Source organism: Pongo pygmaeus, chromosome 13 (genome assembly GCF_028885625.2).
Source record: "Pongo pygmaeus isolate AG05252 chromosome 13, NHGRI_mPonPyg2-v2.0_pri, whole genome shotgun sequence".
Lineage (NCBI taxonomy): Eukaryota > Metazoa > Chordata > Mammalia > Primates > Hominidae > Pongo > Pongo pygmaeus.
The window spans coordinates 21811781-21836449 of record NC_072386.2 but is presented as its reverse complement, the minus strand read 5'-3'; the positions used below and the strand labels follow the sequence as shown (position 1 = coordinate 21836449).

Sequence of the window (24669 nt, the reverse complement as noted above, 5' to 3'; positions counted from 1 at the left end):
TAAGTAGGATTGCTAGGTGGTTGGAATCCGAGGCCCATTTTAAATTTTATCCTTGATTCACTCTGCTACCCTGGGGAGTCCGAGTGACTGAACTCAGACTGCATTCTCTTCCACTAATGGGAGAACAGCCTACTGGGGCCACAGGAGGAACTGAGCAATGACTGGAAGGACAGAATTTCTGTGGAACCTTGTGCACATTCTTCTGGGCTTTACCACCAAGTTTGTTTTTGTTTTTCATATGTGTTTAACCCATTCCCTTTCTCTGCTCTGTCTCCTGCAGAATCTTTTCCATTACCTCACAGACATTCAGGGCAGTGGAGGAGTCCGCATCCCTGAAGCTCGAGGAGACGATGCCTGGAAGGTGTACTTTGATGAGACAGCCCAAGAAATTGTGGATGAATTTGCCATGCGTTATGGCATTGAGTCCATATATCAGGCCATGACGTGAGTCTCTGCTGGGGCACTGGGAAGTGGCTACTAATCGCTGGGGTGGCTAATTAAGGCACACTGACATGATGGGCAGGTCCTTAGTGGGGTAGCACGCAGTGATTCCTTTACTTTCCTCTCTGAGCTGGGTGGGATGGGTCTATGCCCCAAGACAAGAAGGTTATATGTAGAAAGGGAATGTTGTAACTCACAGAAAAGTTATTTCTGTCTGCCTCAGAGTTGAGGGAACTCTGCAGGGAAAAAGGCGTGTGAGAGTATGCAAGGACAAACCTGCCTAGACATCACAGGCCTGAGCAGACAGGGTATGTGTGCTCGTGTACATGTGTTTGTGACAACCGGTTTGGCCTAGACTGGCCTGGGAGGTCAAAGAGGACACTAAACTTCAGGGAAAGCAGCTGTGTATGGAGTTGACCAGGACTTCTTGAATGGGAATTCCAGATTGCTATGAGAAGCAGGGTAGCCTTTCTGTCAGTGAGGCTGCCCTTAGAGCTGTGCGCAGAAAGCAGCCCTAGGCAAGCAGAGGGCAGCAATTGCCCTGGCTGTGCTTCATTTATCTCATAAACTTTTAGAGTTCCTGCTTGGTTTTTGCTGCAAGCCCTGAAGAGTCTTTGAGGCTGAGGGTGCTGTGTTTTTCAGGCACTTTGCATGTTTATCATCCAAGTACATGTGTCCTGGTGTGCCAGCAGTGATGAGCACCTTACTGGCCAACATCAATGCCTACTATGCCCACACAACTGCCTCTACCAATGTCTCTGCATCTGATCGCTTTGCAGCCTCCAACTTTGGGGTAAGTATCATGTAAACACATATGTCTGCATTTGTTACCAATTAATAAAGTTTGATTTTTTTTTTTTTTTCTTGAGACAGAGTCTCGCTCTGTTGCCCAGGCTGGAGTACAGTGGCGTGATCTCGGCTCGCTGCAACTTCCACCTCCTGAGTTCAAGCGATTCTCCTCTCTCAGCCTCCCAAGTAGCTGGGATTACAGGCACCCACCACCACGCCTGGATAATTTTTGTGCTTTTAGTAGAGACGGGGGTTTTGCCATGTTGGCCAGGCTGGTCTAGAGCTCCTGACCTCAGGTAATCCACTCACCTCGGCCTCCCAAAGGGCTGGGATTACAGACGTGAGCCACCGTGCCCAGCCAAGTTTGATTTTTCTTGGCTGGTCCTATAGAGTTACTTGATGTGCTTAAAATTCAGATAGCTACCATTTTGATAGATGAACCTTGTTTCCTGTTTCCTTATGGGTATGCGGACTATACTAATAGCCTCTCCTCAGACACAGATAAAGAAGAGAAGGTGATTGGGGGTGGTACCACCTGGGCTTGGCCAGAACCCCTCTGGGCCAACAACTTGGTTGAATTACCATATTCTTCCATATTCTTCAGTCTTGCAGGTCCACAAATGGACTTTTTAAAATCTTGTTCAGTCTGTCTGTGACAGATTCATATTACTTGAGTTGATATGAGACTGATGTCTAAACAATGATGCCAGTGTGCACTTGAACCTGTTCCTTTTCTAGTGTCCGGACTGTTTTCCCTATCCAGGGTGTGCCCTTCCTGGGTTAAGGTACCTGAGAAGTTGAGTCATTACTCAGAATGTCACCTGACATTAATTCAGTATAAACTAGATAAAATAATTCTGTCCCAACACAAAAATTACCATTTTGGGCATAAAGTTACTGATATCACCCCAATTCACTGAGTCTATGAAATCTGATTTTTTGGTACTAATGAATTTTTTGTTGTTGATAGAGTCTTTCTTTAGATGTGTAACTTATTAAGCCAGTCAAATATTTGTTCCATTTTGCCTCATCTCATTATGTATTGACTTAATCAACATCTACTCATATAATCAATACATGAGTTCTAGGAGTGGGATGCCAACATCCTGCAGGCATATGATTCCACGTTTAATAATACTTTTTCTATGAAAATCAGCTATTAAAATAGTATATGCTAGATATTTTAACATTTAAAAAGTATACACTATGGGAAATGTGTGTGGAATGTAGTTTAAAGAGAGACCCCTTCCTGCCTGCCCTGTTATCTTTCAAACGCATCAGTTTCTCCCTCCCATCATCACTGCTAGGCTGTGGCTGTATAACTGTTATGCACTACCCCGAGATAAGTCAGGAGACCTCAGACTCAAGAGAGAATGTGTTTGGAGTTTCTTCTTATCTACCTAAGATAAGTTACAGTCCCAAAGGGATAGAGATGCACTGGTCATGCCCTATTGACTCTTGCATAGAAGGAGCCATTTCTCCCCCCAGGGACTTGGCTTTTTCCTTGTCAGTGTGAGATTTCCCAGATTGGGACAGAGCTGCAAAGAGATAGAACAGGGACTATCTATCTCATTTTTTCCGTTACACTGTTTGTTGTTCTTCCCATGGGCAGGGATGTGTCTCCAACCCAATGCCTCCCGACTCTTTCTACTCATCCAGGGGTGGTTCTGTTTCTGTTATAGTTTAGGGGACTCAGACACAGGTTCTCTTTTTCTTCCCCTTTATTTGTTTCTCACCCTCAGAAAGAGAGATTTGTAAAACTGCTGGACCAGCTACACAACTCACTGAGGATCGACCTCTCTACATACAGGGTGAGTGAAGACATGGCTGGCTGTGGGCAGGATAATAGATATCAAGCATGGTCCCAGAGAGACTGTAGGCCAATCTTGGCTATAAAGATTGAGGCCAGGGAAAACTGGTCTGTGTCATCACATCCACCCAAATGGCCAATGCTACTGACACCTGTGGTTCTTTTAACTCCAGGGACCATGTGGTGTATAAATAGCAGCAGGTATGGTTAGTTTTTATAGACAGTTGTCTTTCCAACCGCATTCTTAACACTCTACTAAACTCTCTGGTGATATTCTCATTAGGGAGTTTCCTGAGGATAATCTCTTCCAGGAGTACCCTTTTAAAAAAATTAGATACCTAATTACATTTCTTTTTTGCATTTTTCCATACTCTCCTCGTTTTCCAGCGGAGGTGTGAGAATCTGGCTGGGGGAGAGAGAGTAGATTGGCTTTTGCAAGTAATCTGTATCAGAGAGCATGTCCATTCCTAGTATAAAGGGAGGAAATAGGTATAGTAGGAGGATGGGTACTGGGACGGGACAGGATAAGGAAATGGGCAGTTTCTTAGTTCCTCCTATGTTGGATCTTAGAATGGCTTCATTACTTGCTTTAAAGTGTGTGAATGTTCAGAACAGGCAATATACGCACATTAAAAAGTAAGTATAAAAACAACCTTAAAGTCAAAAAGAAATGAGGTTTTAATTGTCTGCACTCAAGTGCCCTCCATTTGCACAAATAATGGACAGCTGACTGTATATCTTATATTTGGCATATAAGAAGCCATTTGAAGGTTTAAAAACTGACCATTAATGTGAAGACAGGCTCAGCATCTCCCTTCAGCTCTTCATAGCAGCTCCCTCCTAAGACTCGTGCCAAAGTGAATGAAGTAAGGATGGCTGGAAATTCCTAAGGAACTCACTCCAAAAGCAGTTCTGCTCAGAGATCTGCCATCTGCTGGCTGCAGAACAGTAGAAAAGCTGGGGTCTATTGTACAAAAAGTACAGGTCCTGGACCTCAGTTTTGTCTGTAGTGTGGCTCCACTTATATTCCAGGATATACAGTTAGATTGTAACTTTCGAAGAACTCACTGTTGGTGCGTAAGAATCTTCATCCAAGAAAAGCATGTGTGTAAGTGTGTGCGTGCCTGTGTGTTCATTTGTACAAGTGCTTATACATTGCATGGGAAGTAGGGCTGGAGGGAGGATGTGTCGCTTTCTAGGGTGGGAAGTATTAACCCCTGCTTTTGGCAAGAGCCTGTTTGCATCAACAGAAAAAAGAGAAGGAGACCTGTAACATTACAGTGTTTTTGGCCAGCTCAACTAGAGAAAAACCCAGTAGGTAACAATTAGGGAAGCTTTTGATATCATCACTTTTGGCAGGGAAGGTTTTCATAGTCCTCTGTTCCTTTCTTACATTTGCTTGATTTGCAACAGAATAATTTCCCTGCTGGGAGTCCTGAACGGCTTCAGGACTTAAAATCCACAGTGGATTTGCTGACCAGCATTACTTTCTTCAGAATGAAGGTAAGAAATGGACGGGGGCTTGGGTGGTGCTGGGCTGGAGACCTGGCTACAGGAACGTGAAGAATGAGAATCATTGGGCAGAGTCTGAGGCTACAGGATTCATCACCTCTAAGCTTACATTTCTGTGTACCTGTTCCCTGGGTTACTTCTGAGAGAGCACATAGACTATAGATCCATGAGGATGGGGTGGAAGTTTTCCCTGTCAGCTATCCTGGCAATTTCATCACAGGGAAAGGTCTAGGGACCCAGTCAGGGATGAAAGAATCTAGAGTAGGTTTGGGGTAGTGCTAGGAGAATATCCCACCCAGGTGAGCAGGACCTTGGGCCCATATTTCTTCTTTTAATTGGCAGGTACAAGAACTGCAAAGCCCTCCAAGAGCCAGCCAGGTGGTAAAGGATTGTGTGAAGGCCTGTTTGAACTCCACATATGAATATATCTTCAACAACTGCCACGACTTATACAGCCGCCAGTACCAGCTGGTAAGAGGTTTGGGATCAGGTGGGGCCAGCTGTCAGTGGCTCTTTGGAGCCTCAGCTTTCCTTGATGGTGGTGGTGGAAAAGCACTCAGGACAAAGTACTTGATGTTCTCAAGGGTGAGTGAGTTGTGGAGTATGAACCATGTGGACCATGTGAGATATGTGGATGGAAAGAGACCCCTGGGCAAGATGAGACATACCTGAATTGAACAGAAATGGCAACCATAATAATGTTGAAGAAAGTAAACCTAAATTCATGCACAGTTCAGGGGTTGAGTAGGTGAATTCTCAGTCCATCCCAGAGTCTTTTTTTCTCCCTCAAGTTTAACTTTATTCTGACTCTTGCGGACTCTTGTAAGTTCTGGGCTTCCTTCCTCTGAGATCTGAAGTGGTCTCTGAGCTGCTGACTCCTGGAAGCTTTACTTTTCCCTCTAATTACTTCTCTCTGAAATGTGTGGTTCTTCTGGGTTGTATTCATCCACTGGCTGTCAAGACTGACCCTATCCTTCTGTGAGGCTGAGCTACTTCACCTGTTTTAGCCTGGCACCCTAAGTCAGTACCTGGTGACTTAGTACATTTTCCCAGATCCTTCCAATAGTATCCCCGATCCATGCTCCCAACTTATTTCAAAGCCAGAACTTCTAGCTCCAGTTACTCAATTACAGTTCCAATCTTAGGAGTTTCTTGCTGACCATACATTTGCAGAGTGGATTCCCTTCAGTCCAACAAATATTGAATGTTTGTTCTAGGCCAGGTCTGAGGAGAGCACAGTGCTCCTTCAGTAAGTTTGCAGTCTCATAAACATATATATAACTCTAATCAAAGGAGTCTATTTGAAGGGCCTTGAAAAAGGGATAAGATTAAAGGAATTCCAAGGAGGAAGAGTCTTTTCTCTCTCTTGATCAGATACCAGGAAAAGCTACATAAAACAAGGAACATTTGAGATAGACCTTAAAAGGCAGTGGGCTTTGGACAACAAATGATGGCAGGACAACCTAAATGTCTTGGACATTTATCTTTAGGTAACTACATCCAATTTGTAAAGCTTCCTAGGAGCACCCTCATAAAGACTAAGATCTTGTTCCTACTGCCTCTTCTCATTCCCAAGTGTAGTTTCTGTGCCAGCCATGTATTTAACACTTCTTCCTTTTAAGGTTTATAAAGCCTCCTATTGGTTCTGAAGTTCATGGGAGGTTTTCCTGAGGCCTTTGTTTTACTTGATACATTCTAGGCTCCTCTGTCATCTGTCTATGAAGTCTCTGGTCGAGGAAAGACACCGTTCTCATAAACTATTCAGGGATACTCTTAAGCCTTTGTATTTTGGTATCTGCTTTTTACTTTCTCTCAATTTCATTTTTTCCTTATTCCATATTTACACTGGCATAAACTCTTGATGTCTTTTAAAATTTCCATCTGTTGACCTTCAGTCATTGGTTTATTCGTCCATTCATTCACTTAACAGAGCATTACAGACATAAAGTTGAGTAAGAGATATTTCAGCCTTTGGGGATCTCATTGTTTAGTGGAGGTCAAAGCAAATTACTACATTTATTGTTTTTTTGTTGTTGTTATTTTGTTGTTACTATGTTTTACTGTAGTTGTAGTTTTCTGATACGTCTACACCAAAGGTTCACAGAGGGTGCTCTGGGAGCCCAGACCAGGGATGTCAGGAAAACCTCTCAGAAGAGGCAAAGTTCAATCTGAATTTTGAGGAAGGAGTAGGAATTAACTAAAGAAAGGGGCTGGAGAGAAGGGGCATACCACGGAGAGAAAATAGAATGCTTGGAGGCACAGAATTACATATGAGCTTGTTAATTTAAAGAAATATAAGCAGGCCGGGCGCAGTGGCTCACGTCTGTAATCCTAACACTTTGGGAAGCCGGGGCGGGTGGATCACTTGAGGTCAGGAGTTTGAAACTAGCCTGGCCAATATGGTGAAACCCTGTCTCTACTGAAAATACAAAAATTAGCCAGGCGTGGTGGGTGCTTGGAATCCCAGCTACTTGGGAAGTTGAGGCAGGAGAATTGCTTGAACCCAGGAGGCAGAGGTTGCAGTGAGCCGAGATCATGCCGCTGCACTCCAGCCTGGGTGACAGAGTGAGACTCCATCTCAAAAAAAAACAAAATAAAAATAAGATAAAGAAGTATAGCAATTTAGGGTACTTACAGCATCCGGCTATGGGATTCAGCTATCTGGGATCAAGTCTTAGTTCTGCTCTTTGCAACTGCATGACTTTGGACAAGTCATATAACCTTGCTGCCTGCCCTTCACTCTCCTCATCTGTAAATGAAGGTGATAATAATTTCTACTCAATGGAGTTGTTGTGAGGATTAGATAGGATAATGTGTGTAAAGGTCTTAGCAGAGTGTGTGGCACATGATAAGCAGTAAATAAGTGGTGGTGGTGTGGTAATAGCTGGAACAAAAAGAGTTGTAAGGTATGAGGTTGAGAGTCATATTCTGGAAGATGTAAACTAAGGAATTTAAACTGCATTGAACGCCGTTGAAGGGCTTTAAGCAGAGGAGTTAACACATTGAGATTTTCTTTGTAGAAAGATCACGATAGCTGCAAGGAGGAGGGATTGGATTGAAGATTAAAGACCAGTTCAGAAATCCTTGAATGATAAGAGCCTGAACCAGGACAGTGACAGAAAAATAAAAGGAAGAGATGTATTTAAGTTATATTAAAGATTCTGTCCTGGTTTCTAGGAACTTCTTGATAATGCAGGCTTATTAAGGACTGTGGAAGCTTTCCAGTGACATATGACATCCCACATAAAGACCCTGTTCCTGTCCTTCTGGGCAGCTCCACCTTCGCCTTTGACTTAGTGGGAGATAATGTGTGTTCCAGCCTCCCTATGGTGACTCCTACTTCACTTTTCTGGGCTGTGAATATAGAGTGATTTCTCTTTACCTGAAAGTCACCATTGTATTCCCTTGCCTCTTCCCAAGTAAGGCCCTTTCTTATCTAGCTAGGCAAATAGCTTCCTAGATGCCATTCTTCCCCCTAATAACTTCAGGGGATCAAGGGAAGTCCTACTGCACTGAAAGGCTGAAATGCACACCAGATCTGTTCAGTAGCTCCTGCAGAAGTTGAAAGAGCTTCTCAGAGCTGAGATGTGTATGTGTGTGGTCGTGTTGTGCTGTCAGTAGAGGAATACCACCAGAAGAGGAGGGCTGCCTGCCTGTAGGGGCTGCATAGAAGTAGACCTACTTTTTAAGGCTGGAGGGGCTGTTTCCTTTAGCCAGCAAGTTACTCTGCGCATAGCAACTGAGAGAAGGAAGGAGGATGGGCATCCTCATGTCTCTTGGACTGACCAAGTTTATCAGAGCAGTGCCCTGGGGCTGAGGAGAGAACTTCTCAGCGATAGGCTCCCTGTGTTCAGGGATCTCACAATAGTCACTCTTACAGAACAGGGATAGTCTTGTGGAAGACAGGCTCTAGGAGAGGAAAGGTCCTTGATTCTAGAGGAAGAAGTATAGGGAGGGGAAGAGAAAGAGGATCGTTGGAGACACCCTCTACATTCTACTCTGACTCTTTCTCCCTCTTTCTCACTGCGTCCTCTGGATCAAGAAGCAAGAGCTACCTCCAGAGGAACAAGGGCCCAGCATTCGGAACCTGGATTTCTGGCCCAAGCTCATCACACTCATCGTGTCAATCATAGAGGAAGATAAGAATTCCTACACACCTGTTCTGAACCAGTGAGTATCACCCTCTTTGGCCCTGTCTGTTGGTGGTTGATCTGTCCATCTGTCTAACAACCTCTTTCTTTCCTGTCTCTGTATGTTTGCAGTGCCACCTCTTCTTCCTGTCCATCCATCTGTCCCTCTGTCCCTTGTATCTGTCTGGGTAACTGTTTCTGGAGACAGGTGTGGAAACATAATGGGGGTCCCTGGCCAGACTGAGCCAGCCTCCCTGGAGTGAGAGGCTTCTGGGACTGTGACTGCCATAGGAGCCCCAGGGGATCCAGAGACCATGTGTGTATGTGTCTGTCCACTGTGAATGAAGTGGGCCTTCTTATAGCCCACCCTGACTTGCCCTTTCTCCTCCAGCTTATTTAGCCTGCGCCTGCTTTCCAGCCTCTGCCTGGAGAGTCTCTACCTCTCAATTTCCTGCCTTCTGGGCATCTTCTGCCCCCAGGCCCGTCTTGCCTACGGGGATCTCTTCTGCCCCCAACTTGTCCTGCCACTGGCCCCTGGCCCCTGGGCCCCTTTTCTCCAGATTGGACCTAGTCCTGTTCCCTAAGCTTCTCCTCTCTCCAATATGACTTCCAAGAACTAGGCACTTTAGCCTTGAAATGAATCAAATCAAATGGCTCTTGCCTTATTCTCTGACTGTGGTTTCTTCTGTCATCCAGGTTTCCTCAGGAGTTGAATGTGGGAAAAGTCAGCGCAGAGGTGATGTGGCATCTGTTTGCCCAAGACATGAAATATGCATTGGAGGGTAAGGATCTGTCCAAATCAGTGGGCTGCCAGGCTCCTAGCCCAAGCTCCTAGTTCACTGTCCCTTTCCTCTTCTAGACAACTACAAGTTCTGGGTGAGTGATATAGTGAGAAACTAAAGGAATTCTAGGCCTAGTGGGATGTAGGCCCCAGGAGACCTTGGGTGGGTAAAGTTGCAGCCAAAGGAAATATGAAAATGGCTGTGTGGATGTAGGTTCTTCCTTCCAGCTTTGGAGCAACTGCCTGTTCAAGACCTTCCCAGCCCAGAGATGAACTTCTCCCATGGTGGGTGTTCTTAGGTGGCCCACTTCCTGGAGAATGGTCTTGGGAAACTTCAGTTTTCAAGAATCAGAGAACCTTAAATACACAGATAGATGTAATTGTTTTCTTATGTTGGAGACTCTCTGGCCTGGCTTTTCTTGAAAGCTGCTCTGGATTAGTATGACAATGCCAGGAAGATCCTTCTTCCCTCACTTCTCCTATAGAGCAGGGCCACAGGCAAATTATTATTCATCTTACTCATTCAGCTTGTTCTTTTATTCATTTCCTACCTTGGTCCACAAAGATATCATTCCATACCTGTATCAGACCTTCCTATCTGTACCCATCTGTACTCACCTATGTAGCAGTGTTTCGTGCCGTTTTATGTGTGGTAGTCTCTCTACTCAGTCTGTGAAAGCCCATCTAGGAGGAGGAGGAGCCATCTGGGCAAGGACAAAGCAGAGTCTGGATCTGCTATTTGGGTGGGATGGCAGGGCAGATGGACCACCCTCAGATGCTTGAATGTGTGAGGTTTAGAATCAGTGAGTCTTGAGATTGAAAGAAACCTTGAAGATCTGTGTTACATTTGAGCCAGCCACAGACTACCACGCGTACATTCTGTAACACAAGCCCAGAGCAGGGCTGCCTGCTGTCAGGCCAGGGAGGAGGTCATTGGTCTCTCCCTCCAGATGCCACTTAGTGAGCCTGATGGGGAGTACAGTCTCAGTTCTTGAAGAACTGTGGCTCCAGTGGGTTTGGGGGAAAAGAGAAAACACCTGTGAAAGTGAATCAACTCCACAAGAGGAGTAGTGTGAGGTGGGGCAGAGGTTTTCAAACAGAAGTATCTTAGGAGCTAAGTTGAAGGGGAAACCCAGAGGCTAGGCTCCAGGCCTCTTGCATGATGCCAGCTCAGCCAGCCCTGCTTTTATCAATCTTACATGGAATTCTAGGTGAGATTTCTTTTGAAAGGGGAGTTCTGCTAATGTTTAAAACAAACACAAAAGGATTGAAAACTTCTACTTTAAGAGAAAGAATTAATGTTGGCCTGATTTCAAACCTCAATTTCACTGCCTACATAGCACTGTGAATTTGGTCCAAACTACTTAATTTTTATGAGCTCCCATTTTCTCATCTGTAAAATGGGAGTGATGATAGCATCTGTTTCTTTGAACTGATGAAGTACTGAGATGTATTTAGCATACTGCATGGCACTTACTCAGCACTGACTAAATCTTAGTTCTTAAGAACAATAAGAAACCATTGCAGGCTCTTGAGCAGAGGTGCAATGTGAACCCCATAGTATTTTAATAAGATCTACCTCAGTGAGAGATGAGGGCAGCTAGAATAGGGAGAGACTAGAATCAGAGAACGCAGATAATGAAGAGCTGTTGTAATAATTTAGGGATAGAGGGCGCTGGGATTAGAGAAGATAAGTGGAGAGAGGAGAATGGGCTTTGATAGACATTGGAAGGAAGCCAGAACAGGACTTCGTGATTGTCAGAATATGGAGGGCAAGAGAAGGGGAGGAGTTTGGGGGGCCTGGATGATAGGAGAGTGGCATTGACTCTGACTATAAAAGTAAAGTTGAAAATCCTGTCCTTCGCCAAATATTTTGTAAGTCAACATTATTAAGGTATAATTTATAGACAATACAATAAGACCGCTTTAAGAATACAATTTAATGAGTTTTGACAAATAAGCCCAACTGTGTAACAACTCTCCCAATTAAAATATGAAACAAAAGTTCCTTCTTGCCATTTTACAGTAAATCCCCACTCCATTCACCAAATGTTTATTGAATATTTTCTCTGCGCCAGGCTCTGTGCTGGTTATTGGAACCCAATGAGATGAACAAGGCATAGCACCATCCCTTAAGAAACTCACAGGGCAGTCTAGAAAACAGTCGTATAAATTGGCAGTTACAACACAAAGTTATAATGCCACAAGAGGAGTAAGTATAGGGTGCTGAGAGCACACAGGAGAACCATGTAACCCAGACTCTGAGGACCTGGGAAGGCTTCCTGGAGGAGGCGATGTACAAGCTGGAACCTGAAGGGTAATAAGATTTAGCCGGGAGGGTGGTAGTGACAAGAAAGGGAGACACAGAACATTTCAAGCAGAGGCTACAGCATGTCCAAGACCTGGGGTCTAGAGAGAGCTGGCATGCTTGGAGAACTGGAAGCAGCAGTTCAGTGTGACTAGCACTTCAGAGGGTAGGGGAAGAGATAAGTAAGACCTGAAGATGGAGAGATGTGACAGAGTCAGATCGTGAAGGAGGTTGTAAGCCATGCATAGGCTTTTGGACTCTTTCTCTATTTTTTTTTTTTTTTTTTTTTTGAGTCTCGCTGTGTCGCCCAGGCTGAAGTGCAGTGGGCTGATCTTGGCTCACTGCAACCTCCGCCTCCTGGATTCAAGCGATTCTCATGCCTCAGCCACCCGAGTAGCTGGGATTGCAAGCGTGTGCCACCACACCCAGCTAATTTTTGTATTTTTAGTAGAGACGGGGTTTCACCATGTTGGCCAGTCTGGTCTTGAACCCTAGCCTCAAGTGATCCGCCCCCCTCAGCCTCCCAAAGTGCTGGGATTACAGGTGTGAGCCACTGCACCCAGCTGACTTTTGGACTCTATCTTGAGGTAGTTGGGAGCCACTGACATATGTCAAGCAAGGGATTGACATGATCAGATTATTATGTAGAAAGGCCAGTCACTCTGTCTACAGTGTGGAGAGTGGATTGGGAGGCAGAATGACCAGTCTGGAGGCTATTATAGTAATCCAGGTTAAAGATGGGGGTAATGAGACCTAGGCAGGTAATAGCATGGCTAGAAGGAATGGACAGATTCCAGAGACATTTGGAGGTGAAATCAGGGGCTGGTGATTTAACTCGGTATGAATAAAGAGGTAGAAGGAAGATTTGAGGATAATGCTCAGCATTGAAAAAGAGGGTAAGATTAGTTGGTGTACTCTGTTCCACTTCAGCTGGAGATTTTAAGATAGTGAGAGACAGGGGCAAATTAAATCTAGGCATGATGAAATGTTCCATCCAAAGCTTATATAGGCCAGGTGTGGTGGCTCACGCCTGTAATCCCAGCACTTTGTGGGGCTGAGGCGGGTGGATCACCTGAGTTCAGGAGTTCATGACCAGCCTGGCCAACATGGTGAAACCCCAACTCTACTAAAAATACAAAAATTAGCCAGGTGTGCTGGCACATGTCTGTAATCCCAGCTACTCAGGAGCCTGAGGCAGGAGAATTGCTTGAACCCAGGAGGCAGAGGTTGCAGTGAGCAGAGATAGCACCACTGCACTCCACCCTGGGTGACAGAGTGAGACTCCATCTCAAAAAAGAAGTTTATATAGACGTTACCAGAACCAAAGAGAGATTAGGGGGAGATACCAGCAAACTGGGAGGTTGAAATCATGAGGTTGGAAGAGCTCTCCAGGAGAAAAAGAGGGAGTTAGGTGGAAGTCAGGGGCAGGAGGTTATGGATTGGCCTTTCTGACAGATTACCCCACCTCAAACAACTTTAGTGGAGCATGACTCCATGGGACTTGTTAGAATAGTTTAAAGTGTGACTGGTGTTTCAGAACTTGTCAGTTAGTTTTTATACCAGAGAAGTTAATACAGAAATTAGGGATAGGGGCCAGAGTGCAGATAATAAATTGACAGAGAAAGTGAAAATTATATGTAAAAACAGTAACTTGAAGGTCCCTAAAAGAAAGAGTTAGGGAGTTATGGAGTGATGGGCAGCCCTGCTTGAAAAGGAAGGAGGAGGGCCCTCCTGATGTTTCTAGGTTCTTAGACTGGTTCCAGAACAGCAGGGGACGGGGGTGGAGGAGAGAGTCTCTCTTTTGATGTCCCTGAGGGTCTCTCTGATGTCCCTGATTTTTTCACTCTCTTTGTTGCTCATTGGTGTCTCTGCTCTGTCACAAGCAACCACTGTCATTCGTATAAGAAAAGTCTTCTTTCTGGGTGGTAAGAACATTTAGTTGTCCTTTTGCCTCTAGTCTTATACCTTTTCCCTCTTCTCCTGCTCACTGCTTCATAGAAGAGACGGCAAATGCAACTTTAGGTTGAGACAGTGCTGCCTGCAGTGCCAGGGAATGAAATTCCTGGGACTTGAAGCCCTTGAGGCAGAATCCCAGGCTTCCATTTCCTCCTTCAGTGTCTGCTACACTAGTTCACAAGGGCCAGCTGCTCCAGCCTGGATATTCCGCCTTGACTTGGAGGAGCATCACCCATGGCAACTCAAAGTTGAGCAACAAAGTCCCCAAGGACAGTGGCCTTCTCTTCTCTGCTGCTTAGCCCTCTCCCACATTTGCTTGCTTTTACCATTATGTTGATGTGTCAGCATACAATTGATTTTTATTATTCAAATTAGTGCTTCAACTATGAAGGGGGTAGATGAAGAGAACCTATGGGTGTGGCCAGTGCTCCAGACTCTGAGCAAATTGTGAGTTATCTTTGTCTTAGATTTTCCAGAAGGCTCTAGAGATTCAGCAAGATGACTTTTCAAATTCATAATAAATGCCCCATTTTCTGCAGCATGATATGTCCTTTCATCTGGCTGTGTTTCCATAGTTTCCAAACTGACTATTCATATTTCCATACTTCCCTGAGAATTCATTTTTTCAGTGTCTCAGCTCTGCCCTGGAGCCCTTCAGTTTGCCTCAAGATTCCATTACACCATGGCTGCCCAACTGCTCTGTCAACTTGGGCCCAGTTTGATTTTCCCTGTCTCTGTAGTTGTCACTGACCCATTCATGCCGTGTACACCTGCTCATCTCTGCCTTTAAGCCTGTCTGAAGGATGACTCAGCTACTGTGATCAGAAAGGCCCTGGAAAACCATTGTCCTCTACAGTCATGGGCAGTCTCCCTACTAATCAGCATCAGCACCCATGGCCCTTTCTCCTTTTCTACACCAGACACCAGATGCTAGAACAAAAAGACCACTTCCAAACGCTAGAGCAAAGAGACTGCAGGCTTTATCTGGGAGTCTGGCTTAGTCTTTCTAGAGGAAGATTTGGGCCAAACTTGTGGAGAGTTGCTGAGCAGAACACTGGTGGGGAGAGATGGCTGTGAGAAGGAGGTTGGGAGTCACCCTTGTCCTAAGACATCTGATGGAGCTGCCTGACCAGATCTGCTACCTTGGGAAGGCTCAGGAACCATGGCCTCTACTGCTGGGACCTGACCCAAACTTTCTCCCTACCACTAGAGCATGAGAAAGACCACCTGTGTAAAAGTGCTGACTACATGAACCTGCACTTCAAGGTGAAATGGCTCCACAATGAATACGTGCGGGATCTGCCTGTCCTCCAGGGGCAGGTGCCTGAGTACCCAGCGTGAGTCATCATGTGGGCACTACAGAGGGAAGGGAGCCCTCTGGGTGGGCAGGGCTAGTATCCCCAATTCATTTCAGCAAGCCAGTCTTAGGGGACTGCCTGTTCAGGTACCACTGTAGACAAAGAAAAGTGTCAAACTGTGCCCCGCCATCCAGAGGATCCCAGACTGGTGGAGCAGTCAGGAAATGGCATATTCCAACCACTAGTTCTAACCCCCTGTTCTCCTGCTCTGGCTGCAGGTGGTTTGAGCAGTTTGTGCTACAATGGCTGGATGAGAATGAGGATGTATCCCTGGAATTCCTGCGTGGGGCCCTGGAACGAGATAAGAAGGATGGAGTAAGTCAGGGGCTTTGGCTGCACCGGGTTCAGGCCAGGTCTCCCAGCAATTAGCTATTGGCAGAAGTTCCTGGGCTTTAGCCAGGATGGCTATGCCTGCCCTGTGGAGTTCACAGGAGGGCTGTTGAGGGCCACTAGCCACCCTTGATGGTCAGAGCCTTTTCAAACTCTACAAGCTTGGGAAAAGATAGCAGCTGTGGATGGTGACCCTGTGTGTGGTCTTCCTTAGTTCCAGCAGACATCAGAGCATGCACTCTTTTCCTGCTCTGTGGTGGATGTCTTCACACAACTCAATCAGAGCTTTGAGATCATCCGGAAGCTGGAATGCCCAGACCCCAGCATCCTTGCCCACTACATGAGGAGGTTTGCTAAGGTGACCATAACTCTTCCTACTCCCTCCCCCTTACCACCATCACACTCACAGACTCATCACAGGCCGGCCTGAGCTCAGCACCTCTCCACTGTGGCCTCCTGGTAAAGCCTTGTGTGACCCCCATTCTCCTTTGCTTGTTTCTGTGGCAGACAGATGGTTCTGTCTTAGTGCTGTTCTGTGGTTGAGAGGGAGCTTTGTCCCGTACTGTGAGATTCCCCCTTTACCTCCCTGTTGTTACTGTTCTGTGATGAGAAGTGCCACCTCAGGCAAGATCCCCATAGAAGAGCTAAGAATTCCCTTTCCTTTTCTTTCCTTTCTCCTCTTCTCAGACCATTGGGAAGGTGCTGATGCAGTATGCAGACATCTTGTCAAAGGACTTCCCAGCCTATTGCACAAAGGAGAAACTGGTAGGTTCAGGCCCTGGGACTCTTACAAAAAGAGAGTGGAAGACATTTGAATCCTTGCTTTTGAAGCTGTCCTCGGAATTGAGGGTTGGGGTGACACTCCTGATGCGTGATTCCCACCATGGCTTTGCTTCAGATCCATGCCACAAAATTACGAGAACTTGACAGAGTTCCTGTGACTCTCATTTGGTACCTTATCCTCTGCTAAGCTAGACCTTTGCTTAGTCTTTTTTTTTTAATATATATATATATAAACTTTAGATATTCAAAGAGTTATAAAGGGTAATACATTAATACTTGAGTACCTACCACCCAGCTTAAAAATGAAAACGTTTGCTTTTAGTCAAGGAGAATTATCTGAACTGGCCCCAGCTCTTAGTGCTTAGGGAGAAACCTATGTAATATGTGAAGTCCCTGTGGCTTTTGTGTGAGAGGGAGGGAACCTAGGCTAATGGGCCCTATGCTGAAAGGAGCCAAGACTCAACAGCTACATCTGTCCCCAAAGCCCTGCATCCTGATGAACAACATGCAGCAACTGAGGGTCCAGCTGGAGAAAATGTTTGAGGCCATGGGAGGCAAGGAGGTAGGTCTTAGGGTTTGGGAGTCACTGTATTTTCCCTTTATTCCTGAACTCCTTGGCCATAGAACTCCACCCTCTCTTTACTAGATGTAGGCCAGGAATTGAGCTTGGGGTCTGGGCTGGCTTAATCTGAGATAGGCATTGGGGTAAGGCCCTGCGAGGGAGGAATAGGCATTGGAGTAGGGCCCTGCGAGGGAGGGAAGAATAGGCATTGGAGTAGGGCCCTGCGAGGGAGGGAGGAATAGGCACTGGGGTAAGCCCTGCAAGGAAGTAGTAGGGGTGTGGCAGGGTAGAAGAGGGTAAGAAAAGCAGCCTAGCCAGGCTTACCTCCTATGAATACAGCTGGACCTTGAAGCTGCAGACAGTCTGAAGGAGCTGCAGGTGAAACTGAATACAGTTCTGGATGAGCTCAGCATGGTGTTTGGAAACAGGTCAGTGACCCCACAATACAAGTCCCTCAGAGCCAGATGTGGTCCCTAGCCAATCCCAGAGCCCTTGCCCCACACCTCTCCATATAGCTGCGGGTGTGTGGATCTTCCCTGTACTCCTGCTGACTGTCCCTGCTGGAACTGCACCATGAGCATATGGGAATGGGATCAAATAGCTGGTGCCGCTCCAGGGACAGCGTGTGTTTGGGGAGGGGAAGGCTACACTGCGGGCACATGTGTAGTTTCCAGGTACGGATTGATGAGTGTGTTCGACAAATGGCCGACATCCTGGGCCAGGTTCGGGGCACAGGGAATGCATCTCCAGACGCCAGGGCCTCAGCGGCTCAGGATGCAGATAGCGTACTCCGGCCTCTCATGGACTTCCTGGATGGCAAGTGAGTACAGCATTCAGGACTATCCTGTGGGGATGAGCAAAGCAGATGCTATCGGGCAAGGGAGCCCCTTGGGGAGACGGGTTCTCAAACTCTCACCCTGGCCTCACCTGTTGCCTGGACTTGCAGCCTCACCCTCTTTGCCACTGTGTGTGAGAAGACGGTTCTGAAGCGTGTACTGAAGGAGCTCTGGCGCGTGGTGATGAACACAATGGAGAGGATGATCGTTCTGCCCCCATTCACTGACCAGACGGTAAGGATACCTCCTTCCACTTCCTCCTGCTGTCTCCCTTCCCCTCACTCCCTGCTTCCTGATGGAGTTGGGGTCCTCTGCTTTTGACTGATTCCCTCTCTGCCCAGGGCACCCAGCTGATCTTCACTGCTGCCAAGGAGCTGAGCCATCTTTCCAAACTCAAGGTACTCTGGGTGTGGGGTCCTCCTGGCAGGTGTGGTCCTTCTGAAGTCATGGAGAGAGGGTGGCTGGGGGGAAGGAAATTGGAGCTTTGGAGACTGAAGAGGAAAAGGAGGAGATGAATATGCACTGTGGGCTGGCAGGTGGGTGCAAGACTTTCATGACTGCCCTGAGCTGTCCTGATGCTGCTGATTTCTCTGAACAGGATCACATGGTGCGAGAGGAAACACGGAATCTCACTCCAAAGCAGTGTGCAGTCCTTGACCTCGCCCTGGACACCATCAAGGTGGAGGCCCCCGCCTTTTTCAGACAGTCTTAACCACCACACTCACTTGGCCCTGGCATTCCACTCTCCCAGACCAGGTGTCCCTCCAACTCTTAACACTCCACATCCAGAAGAGAGTTACTATGTACTGCCAAGGATACAGAGAGAATCAGATATGGTTCCTAAATTCAAGGTGCTTATCATTGGTAAGGTGATATAAGGCAGGAACATATGAACTGTGCTTCAAGGCACCTGGGAGAGGTATGTCATAGGTCTCAAGTTCTGTAAGGTTCAGATGGGTAAAAGAGCACTTTTGGTTCTTCTCCCTGCCTGAAGTGTTTCTATTCCATTTCTGTGCCTGTCCAGAAAGATCCATCCTTCAAACACTGCCATACCTCCAGGAATGTGGCCATCCCCTACCAATCCTGCCAAATACCCAAATAATACTCTTCATCCAAGAGCCTATGACTCTGGTTCTGTGGGTGTTCCTGAACAGCCTATTCTCACAGTCCTCTTCTTGCTTCTCTGAGGACAGTGTTGGGGAGCTGCTTTCTGTAAGGGGATGAAGCAGTCACAGGTGCTCTTTTATCTTGCAGCAATACTTCCATGCAGGAGGCAATGGGCTGAAGAAAACCTTCCTGGAGAAGAGCCCAGATCTGCAGTCTCTACGCTATGCCCTGTCACTATACACACAGACTACTGACACTCTCATCAAGACCTTTGTGCGCTCGCAGACCACCCAAGGTAAGGCCCTGAGGGCTTTGGGTATCCACCTCTCCTCTCTGATACACATCTTCCCCTAGGGAGTCTGTATCTTCATGCCCTTGGGAGCAGATCCAGTTACTTCTTCAGAGAGCCCTTCAAATTCAAATCTCGATTGCTTGATGGGACCTCAGTACTTACCTCCACCCCATACCCATTACCAGGCAGGAGAATCACAGAGGCCTGGGAAATATGTCTAAGATTTCTTTTCCCAGACATCGCCTGGCCCATGCATGTTTATTAAACTCAAGGAGTATACCCTGACTGGTAAGCAGCAAGAAGGAAAAATCTGTGAGGAAGCCTTGAGAATGAATGGAAGCCATGAGAAATGTGAAGGCTCATAGTGTGGGGAGCTTTGCTGGGAGTTGTCCTGGGGAGAGAAAGCAAAAGACTTTCCAGACTCTGCAGCATGGATAGGGAGACAAGGAAGAGAGGCAAACCATGGCAGCTGCTGAAGGGAGGGTGTGGATCCCGGGCCCCTGTGCACAGCTGAGGCTCCAGTCTCAGAGGTGCTGTTTATGCACAGGGGACCCAGGAAGCCGGTTTTCTCCCAGTGACTTTCAGTCCTCAGGACCCCTCCCTACCTCCAGCGTGGCCTGTCCAAAACAAAACACATCTGCATAGATGTAGCTCAGGTTGAAATTCTGACGCTGGAGCAGAGCCCTCCCAGGAGGCACCTCAGGCACATTTGTTATTGCTTGTTCCAAGGAAACCTGAGCAGGCTGCCTGGGGGAGTGAACCTGGTGGGGGAAGTTGGCACTTAGGCATTACTAAGCTGTGTGTGAATCTGGGGCACAGGGCTGACCTAGAGGGGAGAGGGCTCTAAGCAGGTAAACTGGTGACGGAAAGTGAGAAAATGGAAGGGACCAAAAGTACTGCTCTATTCCCCATCTGTTCTCATTTCCAATCCAGGGAGAGAAGAATAGAGAGCAAAAGAAGAGCTGTGAGTCTCACTTAAGTGGACAGGGAGAACTTTTACAGAGCTGGGTACATGTGCAGGCATACACCATCAAGGAAGATCTGAGTTAATCCAGAAAGACTCTTTAGAAGCATTGAGCTTTAAGCTTGATAAAAGAGGAGAGCCTGGAATGAGCACACATATGATGAGAGCAGGGTTGGCAACTGCAGGAAGAGTCCATGTGTATGTGTGTGCATTTTCTACCTGTTGCTTTATCATTTAAGGGTCTAGGAAATTAAAGCCTACAGCCTCTCTCTTGTCCTGCTGGTCTCAGATACCTCCTCTCTGTATTTTTCTACTGTTTCTGCCCATGATTTGGTTGGTCTCTGACCCATGAAGTCTAATTTGGAGCATTCACACACTGACTGCAGCTCTTTCACTTCTTTCTCCACTCTGCCCCACCTCTGTGCTCCCTCAGAATATGTGTACAGCTGCTTTGAATGGCTGTTAACTCCTTAGACTGCTAACGGATTCTTCTTTCTCTGTTCTGCTGCTGCTACTACCTCTGACTTGCCTGTCCTCATTCAGTGCATGATGGGAAAGGTATTAGATTTACTGCTAATGAGGACATTCGTCCGGAAAAGGGTATGTTGTACACCATGCAGATATGGATCTAATATGGGCTAACACTGACCCCTGGGAGCTAGAATGAGCAACTCGTGCTGGGGGTGGGGGAACAAGCTGTCAAAGTTTAGGAGCTCTATCTCAAGTCTTAGAGATGGGTAATGCCTTCATATAGCTCAGGAAGGGGTTCTGTTGTTGATCTCCGTCGTATTCTTAGCATTCTCCCACCCCTCCGCCTCAGGACAAAGAAGGATTTTCTCTGGGGTGTGTACGACTGTGCTGTTTTCTTTTTTCTTTTTTTTCTTTTTTGAGACAGAGTCTCGCTCTGTTGTCCAGGCTGAAGTCCAGTGGAGCGATCTCTGCCCACTGCAAGCTCCGCCTCCCAGGTTCACACCATTCTTCTGCCTCAGCCTCCCTAGTAGCTGGGACTACAGGCACCCGCCACCACTGCCAGCTAATTTTCTTTGTATTTTTAGTAGAGACGGGGTTTCACCATGTTAGCCAGGATGGTCTCAATCTCCTGACCTCGTGATCCCCCCGCCTCAGCCTCCCAAAGTCCTGGGATTACAGGTGTGAGCCACTGCACCTGGCCAGGTGTTTTCTTAAAATAGGGTGAGGTCTCTGCTAAGGGGAGCCTGTAGATTGGCTCTTTTCAGAGATTGGAACTGGGGAGTTCATTCTATACAGGGGCCCAGGTTTGAGGGGGTTGAAGTCTTTCAGAGCACAGCAGCCTCCCAAGCAGGGACCTGTAGGAATCCTGGGCATAGGTGGTAGGTTGCTGCTTTTGGCTAGAGAGGACCCACATTTTTCCATTAAGAGACACCACCAGCTCAACATAATTCCCAGACACAAATACAAGGTGATGGCACTGCCCTACCCCAATATCTTTCAGTGAAAAGTCCTTCAGCCTAGGAGATAGAGTTTTGGGGATCCTTGAGAGAGAGTCTTAGTGCACTTTTGGAAAATGTTGCGCCTAAGATGCTGTCAGCTTAACTTGTGTTACAAGACAAGCCTTGTTCTTTATCCCATTTCTTTCCCTTCTCCTATTGCTTACTTCCCATGGTTACTGTGATGATTACTTCTTGCTTTTGGGTATAGGGTGGTGGCCTCCTCACCCCTCAGGTTTACCTCCTAGAGTTCTCCAATGGGGAATCATCTCTCCATTTGTCCCTCAGGGTGTGGTGTGGACGATCCTGTGGGAGAAGTCTCTATTCAGGTGGACTTGTTTACACACCCTGGTACTGGGGAGCACAAGGTCACAGTGAAAGGTGAGTGATGGATTTACAGGTCTGCCCTTTCCTTGCCCAGTGGCCTCACTCATCACTCAAAAGCAGGGGCTGCTCATCCCAGCCCTCCAGCTCAGCCCTCCTCCAAGGGGAAGGTCACCTGGGGTTCAAGAACTGGGAATTCCTGGTGGGATCCCTCACAGGTTTCCCTTGTTTGGGCAGTGGTGGCTGCCAATGACCTCAAGTGGCAGACAGCGGGTATGTTCCGGCCTTTCGTGGAGGTGACCATGGTTGGCCCACACCAAAGTGATAAGAAGAGGAAGTTCACAACCAAATCCAAAAGCAACAACTGGGCCCCCAAGTACAATGAGACATTCCACTTGTAAGTTACGGGGGGGACCTGTAGGACTCTGGGATGGGGGTAAGACTTGAGGGGTGGGGGGAGAGGAGGGCCCGGGGGGATGGCAGACTAGGGTGAAATCAGCTGAAGACTCAACTCTGGCCTCATAACTTCTATCTTGTGCTCACAGCCTCCTGGGAAATGAAGAGGGGCCCGAGTCCTATGAGTTGCAGATATGCGTGAAGGATTACTGCTTTGCCCGGGAAGATCGCGTGCTAGGGCTGGCTGTGATGCCTCTGAGGGATGTCACAGCCAAGGGCAGCTGTGCCTGCTGGTGCCCCTTGGGCCGGAAGATCCACATGGATGAGACAGGCCTGACCATTCTCCGGATTTTGTCTCAGAGGAGCAATGACGAGGTGGCCCGAGAATTTGTGAAACTCAAATCAGAGTCTCGTTCCACAGAGGAGGGGAGCTGAACACCTTCGACTCCTGTGCCAGTCAGGCAGCAGCAATTTCACAAATCAGGGCCAGTGGGAGTTAGCTGTGTAACCGGCTTAGGGTCTTTGCAGTCAAGAGGCTGACCCCTTCAGTTAAAGATATTTAAGGAAAAATTTGGGGTGGTGATAATATGGCTTTTCACAGAAAGGGTCATGAAGCCCTGACCCAGCAGGACTGTGGTACTAGGGGCTGGGATGTGGGGTTACCACATGGAGAGATTTTCCATAAAGAGAGAAGGATAAACATTTCTGAGAGTGTCAGCCATTCTTAGTAGACACCTCTCTACTCCTCATCCCACCTCTACCCATCTCCATGCCACACCTTATCCAGTTAGACACATACATACCAGTCATTAGAAGAACAAGTTTAGAGGGTATGGAACTTGTACCTGGCTGGCTGGGTAGTCAGTTGAGCCTGTTGCTGAGCACTGTGGTCTGGATTGGAGTATGGCCAGGGCAGGAGTACACAGAATAGAATTTAGACTGTCCCTTGAGTAGAATCCACTGATTTTCTGTGGCTCCAGTGAGAACACGGCTTTGAAACTGAACAAGATACCTTCTAGAAATGAACTGTGCTAATCCCTTCCTCCAGATTGTATCATGAGTCGAATCAGGTTCACGTGGTGCTCCAAAGCCCTGAGAAGAATATTTCTTTGGACCCCAGGCACTAGGGGCCACCTGCCTGGGAGTCTCCCTGACTCACTCCTCTAGGCAGGGGAGTGATGCTTCAGGACGTGACAGGCTGTTCTAACATGTGTCTACCTGAGGGCTAGTTGAAGGATCCAGGAGTATTTTCTTCTTGGGTGGGCCCTGAACAAAGCCAAAAATTGTAGAAACCAGTCTAGAAAAAGTCCTGCTCATCTGTGGCCACTGCCTTCTAGCCATCCTCCACCTCGCAGAAAGAATCTAGCCTTTGGTCTCTCTCTCTCTCTCATCTGGGTCATTTGCTATTCCCCTCAGATATTCAACCCTATAGAAGGAGCCTGGACTCTGATCCCTCTGTACATGGCTGGATGGAAGGGGCCCTCAACACTCCCTGGGAGGTCAGAGACAAACTGTTTCAGAGAGTCAGATGGACTTCCCAAGACTTGTTGAGAGATGTGACATGGTTCTTGGATTTCCTCTGTAGCAGCCTCCTGGACTTCCTGAGGACTCAACATTGTCCACAGATGTACTGGCCATTACATGAAACAAGAAACCAAGCATCTTTGCTGTTGTTAATTATTATATGTGCCATTGTTACAGGAGATTATAGGCTAGTCTGTAATAAACTATCTTATAGCAGCCTTTGGGGTTTGGTAATTCTGCTAATGTGTGGAAAGCCATGGAAATGACTGTCCTCTATAATGGTAGATTTTGGCCTAATGGTCCTTTGCTGCTTCACACTCCTCCACCCCCATACCTGACAGCCAGTGGGTGAAGCCTGAAGTGGTTCTGGATAAACACCACTGGGCTAACGTCCTGTCCTAGACCTGAGACCACCAATCTAATTAACAGAGTCATGGGACCTAAGGCACCAGCTTCCTACAAAAGGTCCAAAAGAGTAGCAGGAGAGGTGTTCTGGTGAAAACTAGTCCATGCTTCTCTTCCCTTTGTCTAGAATTGCTAGGACAGATCACAGCCTGGGTTGTGAGGACAAGGCAGGGGCCCACTGGGGAGAGGTGTGCCTGCCCGTCTTGGCAGAGGACTGAGGCTGCCAGACAGGACAGAAGATTAGGCTTAGGACTGTACCTTGGCCTTTCATTCAGGCTCTATTCAAGGAAGAAGAGCGGCAGTAGAAAGCCCACTCCCAAAGGGGAAGAAATAAGGTAAAAGGCCTCATGGCATGGAAATGGGAAAAGCTGAAACAAGAAAGATAGTGCTCACCTACTCTCTCAACCTGCACTATCACTACTTGTGGGGCAGGGACTAACGGAGCACCAGACAGGGAACTAGCTCCGTTTCCACTGGTTGCTGAATAAATCCTTAGAGTTCAGTTGCTCATTTAAAAACTTCCTCCTCCCCTCTCCTCTCCCAAGCCAGCCACTTAACATTTCTCCCTCAAAATTACCTCTTGAATCCATTGGGT

The 24669-nt window shown here is 47.1% G+C and overlaps 1 protein-coding gene across 6 annotated transcripts in view; it reads left to right on the top strand.

Moving 5' to 3' along the window:
* The window catches only part of UNC13B (unc-13 homolog B), a 233571-nt gene extending 209686 nt beyond the window's left edge, over positions 1-23885 (top strand). For 3 of the 6 annotated variants that reach the window (XM_063650170.1, XM_054500700.2, XM_054500696.2), the window contains 21 exons: positions 281-444; positions 1084-1234; positions 2973-3041; positions 4454-4543; positions 4895-5023; positions 8595-8722; positions 9379-9464; positions 14938-15064; positions 15304-15400; positions 15630-15773; positions 16103-16180; positions 16683-16760; positions 17100-17188; positions 17428-17580; positions 17707-17830; positions 17938-17994; positions 18195-18275; positions 18851-18998; positions 21714-21806; positions 21987-22146; positions 22295-23885. In XM_063650170.1, coding sequence (XP_063506240.1) covers positions 281-444; positions 1084-1234; positions 2973-3041; positions 4454-4543; positions 4895-5023; positions 8595-8722; positions 9379-9464; positions 14938-15064; positions 15304-15400; positions 15630-15773; positions 16103-16180; positions 16683-16760; positions 17100-17188; positions 17428-17580; positions 17707-17830; positions 17938-17994; positions 18195-18275; positions 18851-18998; positions 21714-21806; positions 21987-22146; positions 22295-22580 — 2532 coding nt within the window. In that variant the 3' untranslated portion in view covers positions 22581-23885. Of the gene's footprint in view, positions 1-280; positions 445-1083; positions 1235-2972; positions 3042-4453; positions 4544-4894; positions 5024-8594; positions 8723-9378; positions 9465-14937; positions 15065-15303; positions 15401-15629; positions 15774-16102; positions 16181-16682; positions 16761-17099; positions 17189-17427; positions 17581-17706; positions 17831-17937; positions 17995-18194; positions 18276-18850; positions 18999-20502; positions 20560-21713; positions 21807-21986; positions 22147-22294 lie in introns of all 6 variants that reach the window. The other 3 variants (XM_054500698.2, XM_054500697.2, XM_054500701.2) reach the window with 3 other exon arrangements.
* Positions 23886-24669: the final 784 nt, after the last annotated feature.